At 43.0% G+C, this 25,290-nt stretch overlaps 2 protein-coding genes across 2 annotated transcripts in view; both read left to right on the forward strand.

Annotated features, from left to right (window-relative positions):
• Positions 1-1,629: 1,629 nt before the first annotated feature.
• Positions 1,630-14,438, forward strand: RAB36 (RAB36, member RAS oncogene family; the record flags this gene model as incomplete). Its single annotated transcript, XM_082325464.1, has 10 exons — positions 1,630-1,701; positions 2,858-2,946; positions 6,613-6,678; positions 7,677-7,778; positions 9,491-9,555; positions 10,148-10,199; positions 11,618-11,699; positions 13,382-13,472; positions 14,022-14,141; positions 14,374-14,438. The coding sequence occupies exons 1-10, from the start codon at positions 1,633-1,635 to the stop codon at positions 14,436-14,438; spliced, it is 801 nt and encodes a 266-aa protein (XP_082181590.1). The 5' UTR covers positions 1,630-1,632.
• Positions 14,439-21,666: 7,228 nt separating this feature from the next.
• BCR (BCR activator of RhoGEF and GTPase) overlaps positions 21,667-25,290 on the forward strand; it is a 99,521-nt gene continuing 95,897 nt past the window's right edge. The window contains exon 1 of the mRNA XM_082325046.1: positions 21,667-23,266. Coding sequence (XP_082181172.1) covers positions 21,754-23,266 — 1,513 coding nt within the window. The 5' untranslated portion in view covers positions 21,667-21,753. The remainder of the gene's footprint in view (positions 23,267-25,290) is intronic.

Raw genomic sequence — 25,290 nt, forward strand, 5'->3', positions numbered from 1 at the left:
TAAAACACAACTGTAGGTTTTTTTATTATATATTAACTCATTGTTTAAAATTACTTGTCCACATCGATTTGCCCGTTAACGTTTTTAGTCTGCTGCAGGAAAGGGAGAGGCTTGCCTCCTGGATGTTAAGAGGTCCTAGCCTGTTCCAGCATTATCAAAATGTGACTATTAGAATGTGAGAGCTTTCTTTCGTCCTGAAATTTGGAAATTTAAATCCTAATGAAATAAATAGCAAAATCTTTTAGCATCCTGAATTACAGTCTAGCATACTAAATGCTGCCTAAACTAATGAGTTGATTAACAATACCAAAGAGCTGTGTGATTTCTTATTCCTTGTCTTTAGTGTTTGGTATGTTAGAAAGCAAGATTACTAATGACTAGAAAGACATTTATGTAATTCAGAATGTCTCACTGGTGGCATGTACATCCTGACTCTAAAGCTGAGATGAAATCAAGTTGAAATTCTGAAAAAAATCCCTCGGGAGTTTCTTTATAATTGTTACTATGCTTAATATTAGCACTGTAACAGTTCCCCACTCCATTAGTTCCTCGTCTGCTGGGTTAATCCTGCTCTTTGTATCCGTATAGGCAAACTGTCTTTGAAGAAGACAGAACTATTTTCTTCTACAGGAGTAGGGGACCGTTGGGTTTATTAAGGAGCGGTTTCGGATCAAAGGAATCTGTATGGCCACTAAAACCAGTTTGTTCTTTTAAATCTAGGGCCCTATGTCTAGTTATATTGCTCCAACCCCGCCTTCCCGATCTGTGAGAGAAGGGGAGGAAGGGAAGTGTTGCAAGCCTGTTGCTATGGCCACGCAGCAGCAGGCTGAGCTGTTTGTGTCGCTGGGATCCTGCTGCATCAGCTGCTGCACGGTGAGTCCTTCCTTACACTTTGCTACATGATGAATGTTCTTATTAGAAACATTCTTTTGAATGTCAGTAAGAAATCGGTGCCCTATTAAGGGTCCCCTCCCCCAACAACCCACGAGGTTTCATTGCATAACCAAATTGATATGTCTCAAGTGGGATATCTAAAGGCATTTGTGATTTTCATGTGAACATTATTCTTTTTCCAAGTCTGACTATCTACTGATTTCATTCTTTCTGAGCTGATCTTGGATGAAAGTTTGATGTTGTGCCAAGAAATGTGGCAGCTTCATCTTTCCTCCTTTCTTCTGACCAAATGAAATCTGGTATCCCCTAACATTTGTTAATGTACTTAGTGCAGAGGCATTTTAAACAATGATGAGCAAGATTTTTAAATTAAACACTGCAAAATCCTTTGAGGGCTAAACTGCAAGCACTTATGTTGAATTAAGTGAACCTCTACCCTCCCATGGCATTAGAGTTGGTGCCTTGTAGTTTCAGAAAGCCACTATTTGCTACTGCATCTATGCACGCTGAAGTGGTCCCTCTTACATAATAAACAGGTTTTCTTGAATGCAAATAAAGTCGAAGAACTGCCAGTTGTACTGAAAGGAAAAAAAGATGAGGAGTCTGTAAGAACTTTTTTTTTTTCTTTTCTTTTTTTAAATCGCTGCTTTTTTTAATTCCCTGTATTGAAGCAATTCCTGAATACCGTGTTTCTCTTTACATAGTTCCTGTCTGGTAGAAATTAATTGAATTTGGAGAATGAAGTCCAACCTAATGCATTTGGTTCCCCCAGTGAGTAGGGACAGAATAATCTCCCAGTTTCCCAAGGTAAGCATTCTTTATCCCTCTGGTCACAGTATGTAGCACCTGCCACATTGAGATATCTTTCCTTTGTGCTAATAGTATTTTAATTAATGTACAGTTGTTGTCTTCTGCTAAAATTACAAATTGTTTAAGGATTTCTTTTAAAGATGAACGTGACCTCATGTTCCCATTCATTGCTGATATCTTTAATAATAATCCTCATTTCTTCTTTTAACCTTTACAGAAAGTGAGTCTTGCCACAAAAGTGTTTTCTTATAGTATCTATCTTGTTATTTCAGCCAAACATTAATAATGACATGCTTAAAGAGTTCCTATACCGAGGGGAAATAAGAACCATAGCTGATATTAAATATGCAAAAAGTCTAATTAGATCTATATGGAGGTTTTGGTTGAAGAATTTGAGGCAATTTTCATTTTCTGTTTGTATAGGAACCTTAGTTGTACAGTAGATCAAATGTAGTAGGCACTGTAGAAACAGACAGAAAAGATCATTCATGTCCCCAAAGAGTTTTGTACTTGAAGTGTAGCAGAAGAGTTAAGGACAGGGAAGGACAAGGAATTACCAGTCAGTTTTTTCAGTTGTTCAAAAGATCCTGTTAAGGGAGTTAGCATTTTTTTTCTGTGCTTGATCTCAGCCACATATTTTGCTTTTAATTTTACAAAAACTACCACAGTTATTTTAGGCAAATATAAGGTAAAACACTTTTTCCTCATTTTTAACTAATGCCTAATTAAAAACTAGTAATAAAAACAGCGCTTCACACATCAGAGATCTAAAAGACTTTGTAGTATTGATGACTTGGTGGCGTGCTCCCATCTGTGTTTGTGTGTCTCAGATTACTGGGATAATTTAATTTACTTGCTATTGTACAGAAAGATGAGCAAGTGTGTTTGACTGTGGAAGTTTAGCTAGTGCTCGGATGCTGACAGTCAGAAAGGTGGTCAAATGATGGGGCTGTCCAAAGGAGTTTTTACAAACATAACTGTGGGGAAGCCTTATTGCCTTCTACTCAAAGCTATCCCTTTTCTTATGCCAGGGTATCCCTGTGCTTGACATCTTTGAATCAATCTTCTTATCTGTGTTTTCCTTGCTGATTTGACTTCTTGCAAAGTGGACATCAGGCAATTTTATCCCATAACTCTTCTCTCCTATTTTCAGTGGTACACACCTGAGGCCTGTCTGCAGTTCAAAGACCACTTCCATGCGCAGGTCAGGACTGCTTGTCAGCAGAGCACTGGAACAGTTGGGTAAGTTTGTAATAAGCCAAGTATGCAGTGAACAAAGTATTTTAAGCTCTTTATTGCCTGCTTCCTTCATGGGCTTTTCCTCCCTCATTCCTCATCTTCCTCACTCCAGTATGTTTCAAGGCAGCTAAGCCCATGCATGTGGCAGTTCTCTGACCTGTTTGGCAGTAAATGAATAAAGTGCCTCTTCTTCCCATAAGTGTCAAAGATGCTTTTTCTGCTGGCATATGTCGTGTTGAAAAAATTGCGGAGTTGTTTAGCAACAAATAGTTGTTCAGCAACTTTGAACTAAACTCTTAGTTCAAAAGATTGACTGTTTAAAATTAGTGTTGAATTTTGCACATGCAAGTCAGTATGGCAACCAAATTCTAGAGCAGTTATAAGGAACAGGGCAGATCTAGCCTTGCAGTATTCTCTGTTGGTGTTCCAAATGAGCCGTTAATAAAGGCTTTGGGGGGATATAAACATGCAGCAGTTCTAAGTTGCTTGAAACACATAAGAATCTAGCTTTAGTCTTTTAGAAGTACACGTGCTGAGAAGTTGTCTTAGATGTCTCCTTAATACTGGAGCAAAATTCTGGTAAATATATAGCATTGAAAAATCCAAATAACCTGTTTTATGCCCTTGTAATATTCTTTAAGTTGTTTTTTTCACATCATCTCTCTCCCAGAACTGTTACTTGTACTTTGACACCATTTCCCACAGCATTCTTCTGGAGAAACTGGCTGCTTATGGCTTGGATGGGCATATGCTTTGCTGTGCAGAAAACTGGCTGGATGGCCAGGCCCAGAGAGTTGTGGTGAATGGAGTTAAATCCAGTTGGCAGCCAGTCACAAGTGGTGTTCCCCAGGGCTCCATACTGGGGCCAGTTCTGTTTAGTATCTTTATCAATGATCTGGATGAAGTGGTTGAGTGCACCCCCAGTCAGTTTGCAGATGACACCCAGTTGGGTGGGAGCGTCGGTCTGCTGGAGGGCAGGAGGCCCTGCAGAGGGCCCTGGCCAGGCCGGGTCGATGGGCCCAGGCCCCGGGGTGAGGGTCAGCAAGGCTCAGGGCCGGGTCCTGCCCTGGGGGCACAACAACCCCAGGCAGCGCTGCAGGCGTGGGGAGGAGCGGCTGGGAGCTGCCCGGCGGGAAAGGGCCTGGGGGTGCTGGTCGACAGCCGCTGGACATGAGCCAGCAGTGTGCCCAGGTGGCCAAGAAGGCCTGATCCTGGCTTGTATCAGGAACAGTGTGGCCAGCAGGACGAGGGCAGTGACCGTCCCCCTGCGCTGGGCACTGGTGAGGCCGCCCCTCGAATGCTGTGCTCAGCGCTGGGCCCCGCACCCCAAGGCGGCCATGGAGGGGCTGGAGCGTGGCCAGAGCAGGGCAGCGAGGCTGGGGCAGGGGCTGGAGCACAAGGCTGGGGAGGAGCGGCTGGGGGAGCTGGGGGGGCTCAGCCTGGAGAAGAGGAGGCTGAGGGGAGCCCTCATCGCTCTCTGCAACGGCCTGAAAGGAGGCTGGAGCCGGGGGGGTCGGTCTCTGCTCCCCAGGAACAAGCGATGGGACGAGAGGGAATGGCCTCAAGCTGCGCCAGGGCAGGTTTAGATTGGATATCAGGAAAAACTTCTTCACCAGAAGGGCTGTCAGGCATTCGAACAGGCTGGAACAGGATTTAAAAGACGGGTGGATGTGGTGTTTGGGGACATGGTTTAGTGATGGACTTGGCAGTGCTGGGTTAACGGTTGGACTTGATGATCTTAAAGGTCTTTTCCAATCGAAATGATTCTATAATTCTATGATTTAATTCCTGAAGCTAGGCAAGAAAGCTAAACTCTGTTAGAAATCATCACTATTCAGTTAAAATAAATAGCTGTATGCTTCAGTGATAAATGCTTCTGTGTTATACTGTGAAGGATCTTTCATGAAGTGGAGCTTCTATGAATACTGACAATTAGCTCACTATTCTTTCAAATCTAGAGTTGTTGATTACCACAAGACTTGTCATGATATCCATCTTTAAATGGAACTTTTTATTCATTTCACTAGGGAGTCTTGCTAAAAAAAAATTGAAGCCAAAATGTGCCTGCCTTGGAGTGAGTTCATTGCTTTTTAGAAGTACAGTCCCTGTCTTAGTTTCATGTAAATTTGTTACAAGTGTCGGGACAATTTTGCTAGCAAGACATGCTTTAGTGAATTGAGCTTTTTTCCCTCTCTGTAACCAAGATCTATTTGGTTTTTTTATTTCTGGAGTAAACCAACTCTCCAGTTCATTTATTCTGGTAACAGAGTATAGCTAAAAAGCTTTACATTTTGGCTGTGTCAATAAAATTAAGCACTTTCCTGTCACTGCTTTCTAGATATGATTAGGTCATTTTTTTGGTGAGGTGGGGGTAGGAGGGACAGACAACTGAGTGTTTTGTACAGTAATTGTAAAACTTGACAGGAATAACCATTGTCTTCCTTTTCCATTATCCCCAGTAATGGAATATTTCTTTGTCATTTGGAAAGGTAGTCGGAGAAACTCAGTAGCTAATGGCTGTATTTAAGACTCTCTTGATATTCCATCAATGTGTTGAATTGCCTAATCTAGGGAGGTTTTTTCCCCCAATATGAATTAATGGAACACACACCTCTATTTTTTTGCTTTTCCCTTAAGGTCGTTGATTTTATTCAGTATTTTATCAGTAACACTTAATCAGGCAGAAACATGTCAACAGCTTAGGGGCCTGTGGCCACCCAATTAGCATTGACTGGCACACAGAATGACTTCTTTTTTTCTGAAATATTAGTCATGCAGCTTACCAGTCAAGATTTGGACTATTCAGAATAGATAACTTGGCATCAGCATCACATGGAAGCTTGATATAACCAGAAATAGTATTCAATAGAAGATTAATTCCTTTGTTTAAAAAGCCATTCCTTGATACAAAAGAACGTTAAACCTCTTAAGCCATTTTTGTAGCATGTGCACGGGAGACGTCAATCCAAGTTTAGGTCAACAAATACACTTACATTCACTTACCAACCTCTGTGTCCCAAAAGATACACTACATTTCAATTTTAAGAATGCAGGCTGAGTCACCTAAAGCCCATCTGCTGTATTCTGTGGGAGGACCCAGAGCAAAGAGGATTATTTGCATGAAGCCAGCTTCAGATTAACATTATTCAAGATAGTCAGAAAATGTATTGGCTCTAACCATGTGGTTTGTTTTTTCCTGGAGACAAATTCTGCAGTGGGCTATTTTATTATCAGCAATATTTCTTGCTTCTGCACTTAGGACTTGATTTGTACTATTAAAGTCAATGAGAAACTTGTGATAATTTTAATGAAAAAGATGCAGATACTCTATGTGCAAACTGCCAAATGTATATACTTGTAGTCAAAGCAATTTTAATAGAAGAGAATATATGTCCCACTGGATTATATTGAAGAAGAAAATATGCAGAGTAAGAAGTGGACTATTTCTGCTCCAGAGGGGTTGGGTGGTTTTGGTTTTTTTTTTTGGTGACCACCTTTTTCTTTCTTGCAATTTAAGACTGATCTGCAGCACAGCAGCGTTTAGGTAAACAGGAGCCACAGGTACATGTGCTCATCACTTGCAATTTAATGATCTAAATCAGAATTTTTAGAGAGAGAATGTTGAAATTGCTACTAAAAACATGTAATGTTTTCAAATATCTATAACAGGCTGAAAATTTCCAAAGTGGTTGTGGTAGGAGACCTGTATGTTGGGAAAACGAGCCTTATCAACAGGTACAGTATATCTCAGCAGATGGTTTTATATGATGATTGAAATAAATGTTATAATGTTTCCATTCCTGTCCATTCAGGGTAGTACTTAATGTTTCTGTTTTGAACCATGGTTTTATTATTAAATAAAAGACAAAACAAAGTCTACAGTATCAGACAGGCTTGATATACCAACACAGAAAGTCCTGCTCCGGCACTTCAATCAGTATATGTTATATTTGAACTATTTTTATCCAGTCAAATATGATACAGTGTTTCCTTAAGAAATCCAGTCTAAAGGCTAAACAATCAGAAGGTACAAAAAAAATCTTTCTGGTGTCTGAGTCTTGGTTTCAGGTTTTCTCCTTACTTGTAGGGTTGTTCACTGAAACATTTTAAAGTCATCCTTGTGTGGGTACTTATACTCATTTCTAGAGCTGCAAGGCTGGAGTTTTTCCATTGCTTATAAAACAGGACAGATAAAATGCACAACACCTTGAAGAATAGTTATTTGATTCTTTACTGAATGTTAAAAACAGCTCTTATGTTTTTTGTATCTAAGCCCAGTGAACACATCACTGAATTTCTGTAGCTTATGATCACTGTGACAGCTTTCTGTCTATGTTTGCGTTTTATTATTATTATTTCTTCCACATTCTTAAGTAGATAATGGTAAGTTTTAAATCTCATTGATTAATCATTTGGGTCATTATTTATGACCCAAAATATATTCCCTTGTAACTAAAATTATAAGATACTGTATCAGTCCCGAGATATTTTATTCTGATTCTCATTTAATCCTGAGAGTTTACTAGATGTATATGCTTTCTTGTTTGTTATCCTGTATATCCTTTTTTTAAATTAGTTTCTTGGTGTTTTTATATATGCTTCTGCAATATATAGCCACTCCACAGTTAGTTAGTTCTTTTCTTCATAATTTACCCTAGATAGTGTTAGTTTTGCGGTTGTTGTAGCTGGATGTTACTAGTATTTAATCCCTTTTTTTTTTTTTTTAATTGCAGATTTTGTAAAGATAATTTTGACCGAGACTACAAGGCGACCATTGGAGTGGACTTTGAAATTGAACGTTTTGAAATAATTGGAATACCATACAATCTCCAGATGTAAGTTGAACCAGCGTGGTTAAATATTGCAGAGTACAACCTCAGCAGAGCTTGAATTGCTGCAGGCTCTAGTGGAATAAAGATTTTTAAAAAATAATACAATTGCACAAAGAATAATGTGATCTGAAAAACAGGTTCTGTACCTGGACTTGCAGTTTTAGTAAAAATTTTACTCTCTTGCTTTTCTGATCCCTAAAAAATGTTGTAAGTTTGTCAATGAAAATTCATCTTGGATGTCTTGTGCCGTTTCACTGGAGTTCTGCCTTTTTTAGTCAAGTTTCTTGAAAGAGAACTGGAGGCTTTTGCCACAGACTTTGTCCAGTTCTGCTGTTACACCATTCTGTCATTTGAATTTAGTAGGCACAATGAGCACTGAACTTGGCTTCACTGGGAGTTTTGTTCCTGCAGCCATTGAAATTAATGGTAAGGTGTCCAGTGATTTCAGCGCCTCTTAGTTAGGGGCTAATTGATTTTCCCCAAATCACAGAAAGACTCGAGTGTTTTTATTAGAATGTGAACCTAAAATCTTTGATTTTCAGCTTTGTTTATCAGAGCAGTGGGAATCCTGGCCTTCTCTCGCCTGCTTTGCTTCTGCTGAAGGGTGTCCTTTGGTATTTCCAGTGGCTAGCAGTCCTGTTCTGTAGAGAGCATTATTGAATGATCTATGCTGTAGTATGACCTAGAGCAGAAATAAGATGCTTTGCATGAAGTGCTTCAGTGCATGAATCTTAAAAACCTTTTCACTTAGCAACACATTTTTTCTGAGGTATCATTGATGTAAATAGATGGCTAGTGCGATTTATTTGAAAAATACTTAGAAATCCATTTCCCGCTGATTTCAGTGCCGTTGTGTTTTTGAAAATTCTGCCAGGCACTATCCTTTTGGAACTTGAGGCCCTCTAAAAATGTAGACTGATGCATCAGTATTTTGCCAGCTGAAGCAATAAGTATCATGAGCTACTAAGCGTCAGGTTGCATGATCTGCAGAATCTTCTGTGGCTGCGTAGAACACTTCCATATGATAAGCACTAGTGCCCCCTCTTGCTGAGAGATTTCCGTACAAGATAAATTTGCAAGTATCCGTGACTGGCAGTACTAGACTATAAGGAAAACCCAAACCTCTGTAGTGCTGGCAGTAGCTGAGAGGACTGCATATCGTGTTCATTAATAAGAAGCACTTTCTTGATTTTCTTTAATGGTGTCATTGGTACCTGGTGGACTGAGCTGTAGGTCTGTAATTTGTGTTGTATGGACAGATACCATACCTAGCAGTTGCAAGATTCTAATATGGGCTAATAGATGATTTAGCTAGTATTGGCACAGAAAATCTTCAAAATTAGATTGCCCTAGAAATACATAGACATAGATGAGGAAAAAATGTTTTAAGAAAAGGGTATTACCATGCGGAATATGAATATTTGAATTGTGTCTTCAAAATGACCAGTATTTAAAAAAAAAAAAAAAAAAAAAAAAAAAAAGAGAGAGAGAGAGAAAAAGAGATAAAACCAGAGTTCAAATGTCTTCATTAAATAATAGAGCTTTACTGTATTTCTATCAGTAGTTAATGAATAACATGTTCCAGATGGTAACACTTCTCTGGTATCACATTCTTCTCCAACTTGTACCAGTCTGCTGCTTCATTAGTATGTTTACTCAGGTTACACTGGGCTTCATTAACCTGAAATGTCTTTTTTTCCCCCCCCATTGCACAGATGGGACACAGCAGGTCAGGAAAAGTTCAAGTGCATTGCATCTGCTTACTACCGAGGAGCAGAGGGTGAGAACAATATTAATTTGATCCTAGCTGTGACAGGAGGTTGTACTTTATACGGAAACATATATACATATGCGCTCCTTGGAAAGGTGCCTGTAGACACAGCGTGCTGGAATGGATTGTCCGTTATTGGAGAGAAGGAGGGACTAAAAAGCTCATGAATTGACATGTTGTCACACCTGCAAGCTCTGAATGTTCTGATGATGCAGTGATAAAAATTGGCACTTGTGTCTAGGGGGAAAGGAATTTAGGTTTGGGTAAGATTATTGCTGAAGTTAGAAGTGGATACTTCTGGCATTCCCTCTGGTAAGAGACAATTTCTGCCAGAATTAAAGTGGTCCCAAAATAAAAGGAGTAATAGCACTATAGACTGCAGACTACAGGTAAAGACTAAATAAGGTTGTAGGCTGAGGACTGGGTGCTAGAGAAGGACAAGGAATGAGCAAATGGATAGTCTTCCATCGCCTCTGTGTTAAATCTGCTCTTGCGCTTCACATGTAAACGTTCTCTTTTTAACAAGATGGGTTGGAGGGAGGGACTTCTGATACACTTTCTAACTTAATTACTTTTTTTCTGTTCTTGTCTTTTATTGCAGTTATAATAACAGTGTTTGATCTGGCTGATATCCAGACTTTGGATCACACCAAGTAAGTTTCTGTAATTTGACTTAGCCTTTAAAGCTTTTACAGCAGGTTTAATTGCCTTGGATAGCCTGTAGTTGCTGAGAATCGGCTGGATCGTGAGTGTATTTTCTATTGAGCTAAGAAATGAAGAATGACGGTCACTTGTTTGGATTATGTAGGGTGGGATTTTTCTGAAGAAAATGCAGAGCATAAATTTGAACCGCTGACCCTTAACTTCCTTTGTAGTCAGTGGAGAGAAAAAGGCACATCAGTAAGAGCTTGATCCTACCAAAACTAGACATGCAGGAAGAGACGAAGTGCATCCCAAAAGCACCCTTTTTTTTTTTCTCCATTTGCTATAAACAAAATAACAGGCTGGCATCTGATGTAAATGGTGAAATTGATGAGCTGCATCTCATGCATAATGTCTCAAGAGCCTCTCATTTTCTAGGTGCACTGCTAGCCCGCAATTATTTTCTTTCTCTAGCTTCTGTAGTGATTCCATTGGGAGATAGGCTGTCAAAAAGAGGAGAGAAAATTAAAACTCAAATTATATGTAAATATACCTAAACTTACTGATTCAGAGACTTGTAATGGCTTGGTTACAACAGCACACTAATTGTTATGAGTAAACTTGTTCCGCTTTTAGTGCGGGCTGCAAACCCCTACATGGATCTATGATCCACATTGTTGTCGCCAGCTCAGAGCACATGTATTTCTAACATACTGTTGTGACTGTAATGCAGGTACATGTTTCTTTACAACCTGTACTCTGTCTTATTTGAATGTGTATTAGACTTATTTCCTTAGACTACTGCTGTGGCACTTACCTCATTTACATAGGACTTTGTAAAATAATATATATATTAGTGTCTCTGCTTGGCTGAAAATAATTGAAGCCTGTGAACCTGATTTCCCACACACGCACACACTCCCTTCCCTCCCTGTCTTGTGTTGCATGACTCAAGAGGAACTTGATTGCCAGAGTAACAAAAATATAAAAGCTTATGAGACAAGAATCATGCAGCCTTCCTAGGGAGCTGTTTTATAATGCTGAATAGATTATTTCACTCTTCTTTATTCCCGCTTGTATCTAACCTGCTATGTTGTTCATATCTTTTCCTCCGCTTCTGGTTTTCTTATTCCTTATCTCGATCAAAACTTTGCCCCCTCCCTTATACTGATAAATACCCTCTCTGGGTGCTAAAATCATTGTTTAATTCGCACTCTACCATGGGCGTGTTTGAACTTTTCATTAGTGGAAGGCATGTATTCAAAAGCGTTGGAATGGCTCCTGGTCTCTATCTGCCTAGAAAAAAAGGCTTTTGATACTCTCACGTAAGTTCATCCTCTCACTTTTCTTGTGGCCCTATTACCTGTCACTTTCTGCCATATTCCTCAGTCCCTCTGACTGATTCTCTCATTTCTCTTCTGTATTTCAGACAGTGGCTAGAAGATGCATTGAGGGAGAATGAGCCGGATTCCAGCTTCATATTTCTAGTTGGAACAAAAAAAGATTTGGTGGTAAGTAAATGGAATGCAGATAAGGAAATCATATTTCCCCTAGTTCCTCAAGTGATTTCCCTTACAAGTTGTACACAATGTTGTTGAGATAAAGACCTTGAGGGAAAAACCTAAACAGAAAGAAAGATGATCACAGGTAAATAGAACAGCATGCTTGGAACCAATTTAAGAAGACGCTTTCTGAAAAAACAGGTAGTTAGTGAAATATCCCTATTTCCCATTCCTTGTGTGGCATTTTTCGAGCACATACAAACAACTGAAAAAGCAGAGAAAAGTTGGGTGCACAAAAGAACGGAGTACCTCATAATCGTGAAGGTTTTGTTGTGGTGGTTTTTTTGTTGTTTTTTTTTTTTTTTCTTTCCCTTCTTTTAGGGACAGTGTGTTCATTATTCAGGAACAGGAAGGAATTCTTACTTAATTGAATGTGACATCATTTTCAGAAGAACAGGGTATAGTCCACTCACCCTATACCATTCTGAGTCTTGCATTTGTTTTTCTCTAGCTATCAATACTTAATTCTTAAAGATTTCAAAACAAACTTGCTTCTTCTGCTGTTTAGTTGATTTTTTTTTTTTTTTTTTTTTAAAATTTCCCACCCCCCCAGCTGCCACAGTCTCACTTATGCAGTTGTTTCTTACTCTTCACTGAAAATAAGTCCCAGAAAACTGCATGTCTGTCAGGTTTTTCTGGTACTTTGTGTTGCTTATGCTGCTTTTTCCAAGTTTCAGTAAAAGCTAAATGTGCCAGACGTCTGAGGATGCAGATCTGAAGTCTTGTCTAAGCTAGAATTCCTTACTGTAAGTTAGTTTCTGGTTTTAGAATGATAGCGCTTTCAACTGAAAGGGAGACAAGAGAAAAGCAAAGGATTGTGGGTTCTAGGTGTTACTTCAGTATGAAGCCAGTATCTTGCCAACTGGATTCACTCCTCATCTTGATGTCACATCATCCTTTCCAAATTTTTAGAATTCTTCTCAGTTGTGCAGGGGTTCCCCATTGTAAGACAATGCCCAGAAAACTGCACAAACAAAGATGACTGGAATCATCCATCACAAATGGGCTAGAAATTGAAAGCAGATAGCAACATATTGATGTGGCTGGTCACAGAGAAGAAATGAGAGGGGGAAAAAAGACCTGAAAATTAAGTGCAAGAAAGCAAAATCCATTGAAGGGGCCAAAAGTTTTAGTCTTAAGAAGAAATAAAAAAGAGCAAAAATAAAAAGGGTGGAAGGCCATTGTGTTATAACACAGTAAAAACAAATGGAGTAGAAAAAAGGATCTGAGACAGAGACAAGACAGATTAAACCCAAAGAACCATTGTGATTAGCCAGTCCTGCAACTCTTCTGCTGAGAATGATGGGGTGACAAGAATTTAAAGAGCAGTAACTGGGCTGTTGTCTTTATAGCTCCCTACCGCACTGCATAGTTAGGTACAACGGTCACACTTGTTAACTGTTGTTTTGTTTGAATGCTGTGGGAGGTGAACAGAGACTTCCATTTTACAAGCAGTACTAAGTACTTGAATATTCTTGCAATCGTGTCTGATTGCACAAGTTCTAAGGCAAGGCCAGAAAGGCCACTGTGAAAACTGGAAGCATCCCAGTATAGGTGCTAGCAGTACCTCTGTGTTGCTGCCAGCCCAGGTACACTTCTTGCGTTAAAGTTATTCCATGGTATTGACTCAGTCAGATGCTGTGTGTGAAAGGACAGAGCTGGACGCCATCCGCTTTGCCAATGAGATGCAGGCAGAATACTGGTCGGTTTCAGCCAAAACGGGTAAGTCACTGCAAAGGGTGTGAAAACAGCCTAACTGCAAAGGCTTGGCTTAAGGGGGGAGGAGGTTAAAGTTCCATATCCCCCCGTTCCCGTGCAGGTTTTTTTGTTGTTCTTGCATTTTGTTGCTGTTGGAAACTTCAGGTTTATTATTAGGTTGATTTTATTTGAGCATTTGTATGTGTGCTTGCACTGTCACGTTTACAGAACGGAGTACTTGAGCTGCTGTGCCATGTCTAAGCATGTTTAATTCATAGGTAGTTACATAAATACACATGTGCACTGCTACTCAACATGAGCGATGAAAAAAGATTGTACCACAAACTGAATTCTCTCTGTTTCTGACTGAAAAATAAAGGTACGGTACAGGGTACAGTATTCCAGAGTAAGAAAATGAGAAATTCTCTCTTTACTGATCAGAATGGAGGACAGATTGTTGGAGAGGCCTGTTCTGTCCCAGTATTGAGCAGTGATCTGTACACAGATGTGCCTTGTTATGCTTGATTGTGTGTTGATGTTGTAAAAACACATAATTTCTGTCCTGTTTCCTAGGGGAAAATGTCAGAGAGTTCTTTTCCCGAGTTGCTGCCTTGGCCTTTGAACAGTCCATGATAAAGGAGCTGGAGAAAACTGCTGGGCACATGACCCAAATTGGGGCAGGAAACCTCATCAGTATGTTAAGTTTTGCTTTTTGCGCGTATTTTCCTTGTTTACAGTCTGAAGGATTGGGGAGGTTTTTCAAGCGTTAAAGCCCGTTTCAAACACCTGCAAGCATATTCATGGCAGTGTCTACCTGAGTTCTAGCATATAGGGGTGACTGGGGCTGCATTCAGCTTTTGTCACCCTTAGTATTGGATAGTATAATTTCTTGTGAATTGATTTTATAACTTTTTTGTTTCTACAGAACTGGAAAAGAACATGATGGAAACCCCAGAAGGCAACGCTCAAGTCAGCCTGAGCTGCTGCTAACAGTCAACTGTTTCTGCGAGCGCCATGCTTCTCTGTAGTCCAGCATAGAGCACCTGCAATAATGAAAGCTCTCAAACCGGAAATAGAAAGTTTTATTTTTGGAAATGAGGGAGGAAAAACTCACCCAGACTTTCTTTCTGAGCGCTCCCTGGCTGCTGCAGACTCAGTTGTGCAGGATGGTGCGATTGTTACATAAACCTTTCTCTGTGTAGTGGAAACGTAACATCCTTGTCTTAATGCAAGTAGACAGTGCCAGTGCCATGTGCTCACCTGTCCGCCAGAAACACTTGTACTCAAAAGTTATGTCATTTTAGTGTGGTGTTCTTTGATAATTCTCTAGAAGTCTTAGATAGTGAAGTCGCATTCTCATAGGAGCAGAAAACAAATGGCAGTTCAGAATAAAGAGTGCTATCCGTATGTTTTTGCCTTTTAAGATCATAGTATAAAATAACTGACTTGCTTTTATGTATTCCGAATATTTTAAAACTGTCCCAAAAGAAATCTTTTTAAATAACAGGTACGGAAGTACGCAAATGCAGACTGCGTAGTTTTCACTGTGGTTTCTCCATCCAGGAAAAATCTGTGTTATTTTTCATTTTCCACTTGAGAATCAGAGCCCAGTATTTAAACATTTCCAAGCCTAGGACAAGTCCAGGTAGGAACTTTGTTGTTTCATCCCAGCTGTCTAATATTTTGAAAATGTTACCAGATAAGAATGCTATTCTTTTCCACTCTCTCGAATAAGAGACAATGGTCATATAGGTACATGGCATAGAAAAATTAGATTCCATGTATTCCATCTTCCAAAGAAGATGCAGAATCCTCCTCTGGATTGATCTTCATGAATATTGTCTACACTGCCGTTATACTTTGTTGCTAAGAGTAATTTTCATTTTATTCTAACTGGGTTTTTTGTTTGTAGCAATGTAGTATGATTCTGGAACCATACGCAGTCTCAGTCATGAACTTGTTCATCCCAGTCTGTGGTAGGAACTCCGAGCTGATAAGGTTAGATTGATACCGCTGCTAAACTCTTAATTGCTCTATCTGCTTTTACTGGGCAATATATAAGATATTAGATATAAGGAAGAAGTTTTGACTACGAGGGTGGTGAGGAACAGGCTGCCCAGAGAAGCTGTGGGTGCCCCATCCCTGGAAGTGCTGAAGGCCCGGCTGGATGGGGCTTTGAGCACGCCGGTCTGGTGGAAGGTGTCCCTGCCATGGCAGGGGGCTGGAACCAGGTGGTCTTCAAGGTCCTTTCCAACCCAAACCTTTCTATGATGCTATAAGATAATTTGGTCACTAGATGCCTGGAGCAGTTTGGTCCACTGCGTAACAGGAGCAGTAATAGTAGAGAATTAGTTTTGTCGTTTTGTGAAAAGACTTGCAAGTGTATGTGGGTTTAGAGGGATGGGAAAAGATGGAGTTCTCCAAAGTAGACGTGTGCTTGTTAAGCCCTGAGGTGCTTGCCCTGTGAAGGTGCCGTTACTGAATGCTTACGGTAGAACCAGCTCTCTGGACATGTCGCTGTGACTTGGTGTGCTGGCTGGATCAAAACCCTGTTGCCCCAGTTTTACCTTTTCAAATACCCTTTGACATAACCTTGTGCAATTAGTTCTTTAGCAATTACAATCATTGTTTAATGGGGAGAGATTAGCTGGGGGTACCACTGAATTTTGTCGAAGTAAAGCAGCTTTACAATGCCTTTCTGCTCTTTGGGCAACAATGACTGGTGCCAAAAGATATTCCTGTTTTAAAAGTCATTCCTGCTGACAAATGACATCATTGCCAGAAATTTGAATGACAAATAGTGTTGCCAGAAATTACTGTAACAGATATTTGGTCAGTATTTATGAAATTGTATTAGTATGATTGATTATGATAATTAGGTTTAAACTGCAAAAGTACAAAAGCAGTGAAAGGGAAATACACTCATTATTTCCCTCTAATTTTTCCAGTATCTCACTGAATTTTAATATTCCATTCTGAGTATCCAGTTAGTGATATTTCTGGAAAGATAAATGAGATTATGTAAATCTTTTGCTTGCACTAAACCATACAAATTGATGGTCCTTCAAAATTACTATAAGCGCTCAAATGGAAGAAATAACAAAGGAATCAAGGTGGGACAACAGAGAGACTGCTTCTCTTGAACTCTGTCAGCAGCTTACAACTCCATACTTCCAAGATTCAAATCCAGCACTACGTGCTATGCTGGCATTGAAAAAAAAGCGGAACATCTTCTGTAATGCTCTAAATTTCATACTGCAACTATTTTAAATAGAGAGAAAGAAGAAAACCTCTGGACAGTTACAAGGTGCAGTTTCTTAAGATATTCATTCAGTCATTACCGGAACAACAGTATCTGGAAAACTGATTATAACAGGACCTTTCAGATTTGAGCTGCTGTGAAAATAAAGACATTTGTTAATGAATCTATGCATCAAACTGAAAATATTCTAGATTCTCTGCCATTTTTCCCCCAAAATTGTTTCATAAGGAATAGGAAATAGTGGAGAAAAGATGACTTAAACATCCTTTTTATTACTTTTATTTTCTTATGACGTAAGTTAGAGCAGCCTCATAGAATATGATGAATAGAGATCTAGGAACTCTGTGTCTTTTTTTATCATACAATCTTCACTTTGGCAATTGGGCCAGTCCTGTTGGCAGACATGCAAAGGAAGCATTTGGTGGAGAAAGTGAATATGTGTGGGTATGTAAGGAGTTAGTTATCCAAATGTGTAATATTTTGACCTTATGATGTTCTATGTATTTGTTCATCTCTGAAATCTGTTTCACAAGGATGACGAATATGCGCTCCGCTTGTACCACGTGCTGCAGTGAGTGGGCAGCATAGCTGTGGTCGTCACGTTAGTTAGCGAGTTTGAATGAGAGTAGAAAGGATGGTTTGCTCCACTGCAGCAAATCATGTTGGCCAGGCTAGGTGCTAGGTGTCAGTGCAGGCATCTTGGTGTTTACAGCTGCAAAATGACTCAGTAACAAATCTAGGAAAAGATCACGATTCCAGGGTTTTTTCGCCCCCCCCAAATCTATCTCCGAAGTGTTTCTTCCGTTGCTGCGCTCAATTATTGCACAAAATCAGAGATGCAGTCTCTTCAACAATGCAATCACATTGCTTGGAAAATCAACCGGGACAGTTTTTTCTAGTGGTTCGGTACGTTGCTTGATGTCATTACTGGTTTGTATCTGCTGGAGCTCCAAAAACTTCACGTACAAATGCAATGCTCTGTCAGTCGTTAACTGTCACTTGACAATGGTCTGACTCCATCTGTTCTGTGATCGATGCTTTGAGACTGGGGTGGTTTTGGTTGCTTTTTTGGTCGTTTGGTTTGTTTTGGGGGGTGTTTTTTAGCCCCGCTGAGACTTCCTCTGCAAAGAACTCAGTATTAATAATTGATCATCTGAAATGAATCTTGGATCGTGTTGCAAATGATGAATTGCTTAGGAAAGCACAAAAGAAACTAACTGGTGGAAAAATAAACGTAAATTTGCAAGTTCTTAAATGTTTCTATGTGGTCTATGTTTTATCTATGCATGTTAATCCATTCTATCAGCAACTTAATTGGCATTGAAGAAGCCTTAATATTGTGGAAACCGGTGTTGGAACAACTGTATTAACTCTAAACATAGGTGCACTCAACCACGATTTTTATACCAGTTGAAGTCCTCACGGGGATCGTGGCAGCAGTTGCAGTGCCAGCTTCCTTGTGGAATTTACAGCTGAGAAACTGGAGAAGTGAAATTAGGAGGCAGTCTGAAGCAAAGTTAAGGAGCAATTGTAATAATCGGTTTCCCCAGAGAAGTACTAATGTTATGCCGTTTCTTGTCTTAGTAACCAGAAGCTAATGTAAATGAGTTCTGTTTAAATAAGTCTGCATATCTCTCTGGGCAAAACAACTGGTAGTGGATCAAAAGCCATTTAAGAAACAGTCACCTGACAGGCAAAGTTCATTTCTTACTATAAAAGCCTTTCCTTTTGATTTTTAATGACGTTGTTTCTGCCTTTTGAGTGACTAGTTGACACTTAGGGTGTTATTACTTGTATTCTTATAGGTCATGTGATTCAGATCTTTCCGAATCCTGCTGGTTCCCAGCTCAGGCTCGTCCCGCGGCACGACCAGAGTCCGTTCTTCGTGAATAAATCTGTCCCCCTCTGTGTCTTTTCGGGTTTCATCCATAGTTAGAGGTCGTTGTAGGGAGCACAATATAACGCACCGGTGAGTGACTGCTGTGAGCCCCCCCGTATCGCATCCTCTGAGCACGCGAGCTAAACCGGCGTCGGGCAGGTCGGAGTTGTAGCGGCACCTGCGTTTGGCAGTGGAGGTGGTTGATGAGTTTCTGGTATTTCTGGCCAGAAGGTTGCTCTCACGGCGAGGGATCGCCATTCGCTGAATTCTAAGAGGAGGAGGACTTCCCATTTTTCTGGGTTCATAGGACGGTTTAGGCTGGATGGGACTTCGCAAGACTTACTGGCCTTGTCAAACTCTACCGCAGAGTGCTGCTTTGTGCTACGGCAATATGGTTTCTTGGTTTCGGCCACGGATGAATCAGAAATCATGTTTTATCTCTCTTTAAAGAGACTCTGCTTATGTGCTACCATTTTTTTTTTTTCCTTACAAGACCTCTGACTTTTTTTTCCTTACAAGACCTCTGACTCTCTCGTGTGGGATCACTTCAGCAGGGGCAGGCGGGGAGCGGATCGCAGCGGGCCGAGCGGCTCCCCTCTCCCACAGGAGGGAGCTCTGCGGCCGCTGCGGCGCGGCCCCGCTCGGCGCCGCGCCCGGTGCCGGCGGGCGGAGCGCGGGGCCGGGGCCCCTCCCCGCACCCTTCGCCCTCTCAGGGCACGGACACGCGTCTGCCACCCCAGCCTTAACGAGATCTTGTAGCCTATTAAAATAATAATACTCTGTTGAAGGCATAAAGCATCGGCAAAAATTCAGAGATCTCTTCAATTCCCACTGGCATTTCTGATGTTACAGTATCTCGATACGCAAAGAGGGTGCGGGTGTTTAACAGTGTTATTCACCCAAAGTTAAGTGTGCATACAGAAATCCCTCCTCCGACTCATCAGAATCCTTCCTGCCGCCAGGAAGGGCACAAATGTCAGAGAAGTGAACCCAAATAGAAAAAACGCTAGGCGTAAAAAAATCAGAACTGTGAGACTTCAGTAAAAGGAATGTATGAATTCAGAACATAGCCCTATGGTGTAATATGCCTGTCATTGTTGTAACCGTGCCAGTACAGTCTTAAACGTCATATTACTAGGAGTACATCGCATGTCAGGATTTTGTTGTTCCACCTGGCACTAAGGCAAACAAATAGCAAACGGTATCAATGGTGAAAAGCCAACTTATTTTATTGAGATTTCTTGAAAGATTTATAGAGGTATTTACTAAACAGAGATTTTAGTATGATTTAGTATGATTTAGACTCTAATCTGTTTTCCATATAGGTCAGCCAATGCCTGTTATGTGTTAAAAGCTGAGGAAACAAGTGCAGGAAAAGAGGTTAAAGCCAGGAAACAAAAACCAAGGGGGATGAGCTATGCAAAATGAATGCATGATTAGCCATTCGTGATATGCCCGAAGATAGCCAAAAATATTTTGTTTGGCATATAAAGCGTGAAGAGAAAAGCTGTTTAATGGATTATGAAACATTACATATTTCAAAGGTAAGAGAGCTATTCCTGTGGACTTGTGCTTTCCATTTTTATGGGATTTTACTAGTTCTTGCTGGGGCTATAGCCCACCCTCTTCTCTAGTACCATGTACAGAAACGGCATACCTCCCCGCAGACGTGAGAGAAGCAGGTCTACGGGGATGTGAGGCCTACATGCCTCACTTTTTCCTGTCGTCCAGACAGGCAAGGTGGAACTTCAGGTTTATTTGTTACCACTTTTTCAGAGGTTGAATTAGTACCGGGAAAGGATGCGGGGCTGAAGCAAGATCACGTACTGTGATTTCAGGAGGAGTAATACTCCGCAGCCAGGCTTCTGTTTAAATCACCCAGAGCTGAGGCGCGGGGCTCTGAATTATTGGGGCTAGGATAAGATCCAGGACAAAAGCGAGACTGGTGCCTGACGGAAGCCGCCTGTGTTGTTAGCACCATAGCGGTTGCCCAGCTCAGACCTGCAGCTTGTCATTCACGGGGAAGGCAGGACGGAGCGAAGGACAAGCCTGCCGCTGACCGGCCCTTGCCTTAGCGGGGGAAAGCGCGACCTTTGGAGGCGAGCTGCACCCGTGCCTGGGGCAAGGCGTTGCTGTGAGCAGCAGGGAGTGCAGGGACGGTGTTTGTCCGTAATATACGAGGGCGCGGGTGCGTGGACAAGAGCGGAGGCCTCGCTGCGCGCCCAGGGAGGGCTGGGCGATGCGTTCCTGCCCAGCCTTAGGTGCAGTCCTGGCTGTATGGCGATGCGCGGGGCCGCGGCCGCAAGCGCGAGTGCGCACCCCGCCTTTCTCCGGCCGGCAGCCGCCGCGGGGCGCAGGGTGCGGGGCGCAGGGTGCGGGGCGCAGGGCCGCCGCCGCCCCGCGCTGCCCCTTTAAGAGGCCCCCGCCCCGCCCCGCCCCGCCCCTTCCGCAGCGCTGCCAGCCGGGCCGCCGGAGCCGCGCCGCGCCATGGGCAGCCGCGGGCAGCCGCCGCCGCGCCGGGGAGGCCGCGGCGGGGCCGCGGGGCGCCGGGGCACCGAGGGGTAGCGGCGGAGGTCGCCGCGGGCCGCGCCGCCGGCTGGCTGCTCCGCGCGGGGGCTGCGGAGAGCGTGTGCGCCCGGCGGACGGCACAATAGCCGGGAGGAGGAGACAGGGAAAGGGGCAGGGGGAAGGAGGAGAGAGAAAGAGAAAGCACAACACGGGGGCTGGCGAGGGCGGGGGGAGCGGAGGGCCGCCGAGCGTGGCTGCACCGGGGCCCGTGCCCCGGGCGGCGGCGGCGGGAGGTGGGTGGGGGCCGGTGCTGACCGTCCCTCCCCCGCCCCGAGCCCGCGCCTTTGTCCGCCCGCTTTGCAGCGCCCGGCATCGCCGGGGCGGGAGCGGCGGGGTTCGCTGGCGAAGGGGCGGTCATGCCGGGGGGAGAGTAGCGGGCGTACGGGGGGCTGGGGCCGGCGGAGGCTGAAGGAGGCACTGCTCCGAGGACTGCCGTTTGCCTCCCGGTTTCCCCGCGTGGACCGTGGAAGGGACGCGTTGAGTTGACCCTGCCGGAGCTGTTTCTGCTTCTACATGTGAGATCCGGTTGGTTTATTCTCTCCACCTCTCTCTCTCCAGCCTCCTTCCCGTATTCTCCACTTACTCCTGTATGCAAAATGGTGGACCCTGTGGGGTTTGTGGAGGCTTGGAAAGCGCAGTTTGCAGACTCTGAGCCTCCTAAAATGGAGCTGAAATCTGTGGGAGACATTGAACAGGAGCTGGAGATGTGCAAAGCATCTATCCGGAGACTGGAGATGGAGGTCAACAAGGAGAGGTTTCGCATGATTTACCTGCAGACTCTTCTGGCGAAGGAGAAAAAAAGCTATGATAGACAGAGATGGGGTTTTAAACGTGTTTCTCAGTTGCCTGAAGGGGGTGCAGAGCAGCAGATCCAAGACCTGCATCATCAGTCTGCTGACCAAGACGAATATGAAAAAAGCAAGTCACACCACGGGGAGGAAAAGTTCAAACCCAGGATACCCTCTCTGCGGAAGCTGTCTACCCAGAGCGATGGGTCGGACCTGTCGCCTTTGGACAGCCCCCATCACGGAGAGGGAGAGCAGGACAGGTGTAAGTACTATGGTGAAGAGAAACTGAAGAGGGTTGTAGAAGATACGGAGAATCGCTGTGATGCAGATGGCTCTCCTTCAAAACACAGATCGGCTTCCAGTCGCAGGCTAGTGGGATCTGCTGAGAAGGAGGGATCATTTGAACCTGTCTCTAAGGAGAGAGGGAACAGCACCAGTGTGGCAGCCCTAAGGTCCAACTTTGAGAGGATTAAAAAGGTTAATTCACATTCTGCTGGAGATAACAAGGATGTTGTTGAAAAGCCCTTTTATGTGAACATGGAGTATCATCATGAGAAGGGTCTAGTGAAGGTCAACGATAAAGATGTTTCCGATAAAATAAGCTCCCTTGGTAGCCAAGCCATGCAAATGGAACGCAAAAAGTCTTTGTACTCCTTCTCTTCTAACGTGGTACCCAGCTTCAGCGAGTTCCAGAGGCCTGCTTACAGGGGAAGGTCCTCAGAGAGCACCTTTGGCTATGACGGAGAGTATGAGGATGCTGAACTGAACCCCAGGTTTCTCAAAGATAACCTGATTAACGCCAACGGCAGCAACCGCTCACCTTGGCAGCCCATGGACTTTCAGCCCTATCAGAGTATCTATGTTGGTGGAATGATGGGGGAAGGAGAAGGGAAAGGACCTATTCTGCGAAATCAGGGCACGACGGACCAGGAAAAACATCTCACTTGGCCCAGGAGATCTTATTCCCCCAGAAGTTTTGAAGATATTGGAGGAGGATATACTCCTGATTGTAGCTCTAATGAGAACCTCACCTCCAGCGAGGAAGACTTCTCTTCAGGGCAGTCCAGCCACGTCTCCCCCAGCCCCACCACTTACCGCATGTATCGGGATAAAAGCCGCTCTCCCTCCCAGAACTCTCAGCAGTCCTTTGACAGTAGCAGTCCACCAACCCCCCAGTCTCAGAAGCGGCACAGGCAGCAGCAGGTCATCGTGTCTGAGGCTACTATTGTGGGTGTGCGAAAAACAGGACAGATCTGGCCAAGTGATGGAGATTTGCCGTCTGGGAGGTGTCACCAGGACAGCTGCTTCCATGGGGACACAGGTGTGTACCAGCTTTTTGTTTTAAACCTATGGAGCAGGAAATAGCATCATGGAAATGAATGGGAGAGGTTTTCTAGGTGATCCTGGGTGAATCGCTCTAAGGGGGCAACTGTTCAATGCGAGAAGTCTGTGGTTCTGTTGTAGTGGTCCTGGTGGAGGGAGGTCCTGCAGAGGACTACGTCAGACTGCATTTTAGGAATACAGATTCGATTCCTAGAAGGGTTGATTCAGGCTTCTCTTGAGAGGATCAACGGAGTCCCATGTTAATCAGTTCTTAAAGTTTCAACGTGAACACCGAGGTAAACGGGGGCCGGAACTGTTCGGTATTCACCACCAGATCGTTCCCTCCCTCGTATTCTTGCGCTGAGGAGTAGTTAACCTCTCCCTCGGAGGTGGTAGCGTGCCAACGTGCTACAACCTGAGGGTTTTGCTGGAGCCTTACCAATAATGATGCTGCTCCCATCGTCTTGTTTTTTCCTGTCTGTATTAATTGGAGTGTTAGTTTCTCGTTCTGTCTTATGTCAGCCTTCAATTAGAGCTGATTGGAGGTGATGATTGTGCAACCCTGTTCTTGAAGCTTTCTGCTATCGCTAAGTGAAGGAAGACCTTGGAATATCAGGAAGCCCTGAGGGAGAGCTGTTAATTTAATTTCAGCAGAGTCAAAATTTTTGTTTGGCGAAAAATGGGCAATGTTTGAACCCGTTCTTACATAAGCCATTCAGGCATGCAGGTGTGTGTGGAATCGCAGTGGATGTACAGCTGGTGGAAGAGGCAAACTGTGGGCTACGTTGATTCAGACAGATTTATTGAATGTATGTGGACATCTGAATCTATTTAACAAGGCAAGGCACATAATGTAAATAGTATCTTGTGCTAACACCAGTAGTCTTCTATGCAGTAAAGGAAAAACACGCAAGTCCAGGAATGGAAAACAAAAAACCACCCAAACCAGTATGGTTGTTTTGATAGACTTCTATCATTCTAAATCTGTGAGTTATCATCCTGTGGGTTTTCTTTGTCTCTTTGCATCTGTCATTTTAACAAGGGGTTAACACGTTACTTGTCAGTGTGACTGAATTCCTGAAGTGGCAGGTGAATTGAGAGGCCTATCAGAGATGTCACTTTCTCAGGTTGTGTGAATTCGCTGTATTAGTTCCCAGAAGAGTAACCTTGCTGGAAGGAGATGCCCGGTTTTACTTTCCCTGCTGATTGTTTTTTGCCAGCAGTACTTTTGGGAGCAACAATGGAGGGAGAACTCTTCCCTGCCCCCCGCCATCCTTACATCCCGTTGTTGTATTATTGGGAGGCTGTACGGTTGTAATGGGTGTTCGCTGTGCATGAAACCCCAGCACCCTGTCCTCACGGTGACTTCTTCCTTATCAGATTGTATATACATACTTGCTTGCTATCTGGGACTACTGCATTCTTGTTTGGTTTTATGCATATGTTTGTATCTTACGGGTAGTACTTGCAATGCAGGGGAGAGGCTGGGTCTTGTGCGGGTTTAAACTGAGCTGCAGCCATCTGTCTCTGCTCCTGTTTACTGATGCTCTTTAGATGACTGGGAAGCCTCCTGGCAGTTGCAATTTCTGCAGAAGGAAACAAAGGGGTAAAATAACAAAGGTTGATAAAGCTTGAGGATAAATTCAGCTTTCAGAAAGGCAATAGGTAATTGTTATTTTAAATAATTTAGCTGGGATGCAGGGATTAAAAAAAAAAAGAGGGCTACTGAAAAGTCAGAACAGTTACAATTCCTGGTTGCGCTGGAAAGCTTTGTGTCGTTACTAAGGATGACCACACAATTGCAGGCAAGGACAGCATGTAACTGATCCACCTTCTGCTTTCCTCAGCATAGGGGGTATCGTGGCAAGCTTAGCAGGAACCTTCACCAGATGGCTGATCATTACCGTCTTGCACATTAGCTGGTGGCAACTTTTTACTTAACCAAAAAGGCTTATGCCTTCAGGAGGAGTGTGTTTCTGATTAATTCCTACTGAGCATCATTTTATATAAACTTTCTTTCTT

Source organism: Platalea leucorodia, assembly GCF_965183815.1.
Source record: "Platalea leucorodia genome assembly, chromosome: 12".
In the NCBI taxonomy this organism is placed as follows: domain Eukaryota; kingdom Metazoa; phylum Chordata; class Aves; order Pelecaniformes; family Threskiornithidae; genus Platalea; species Platalea leucorodia.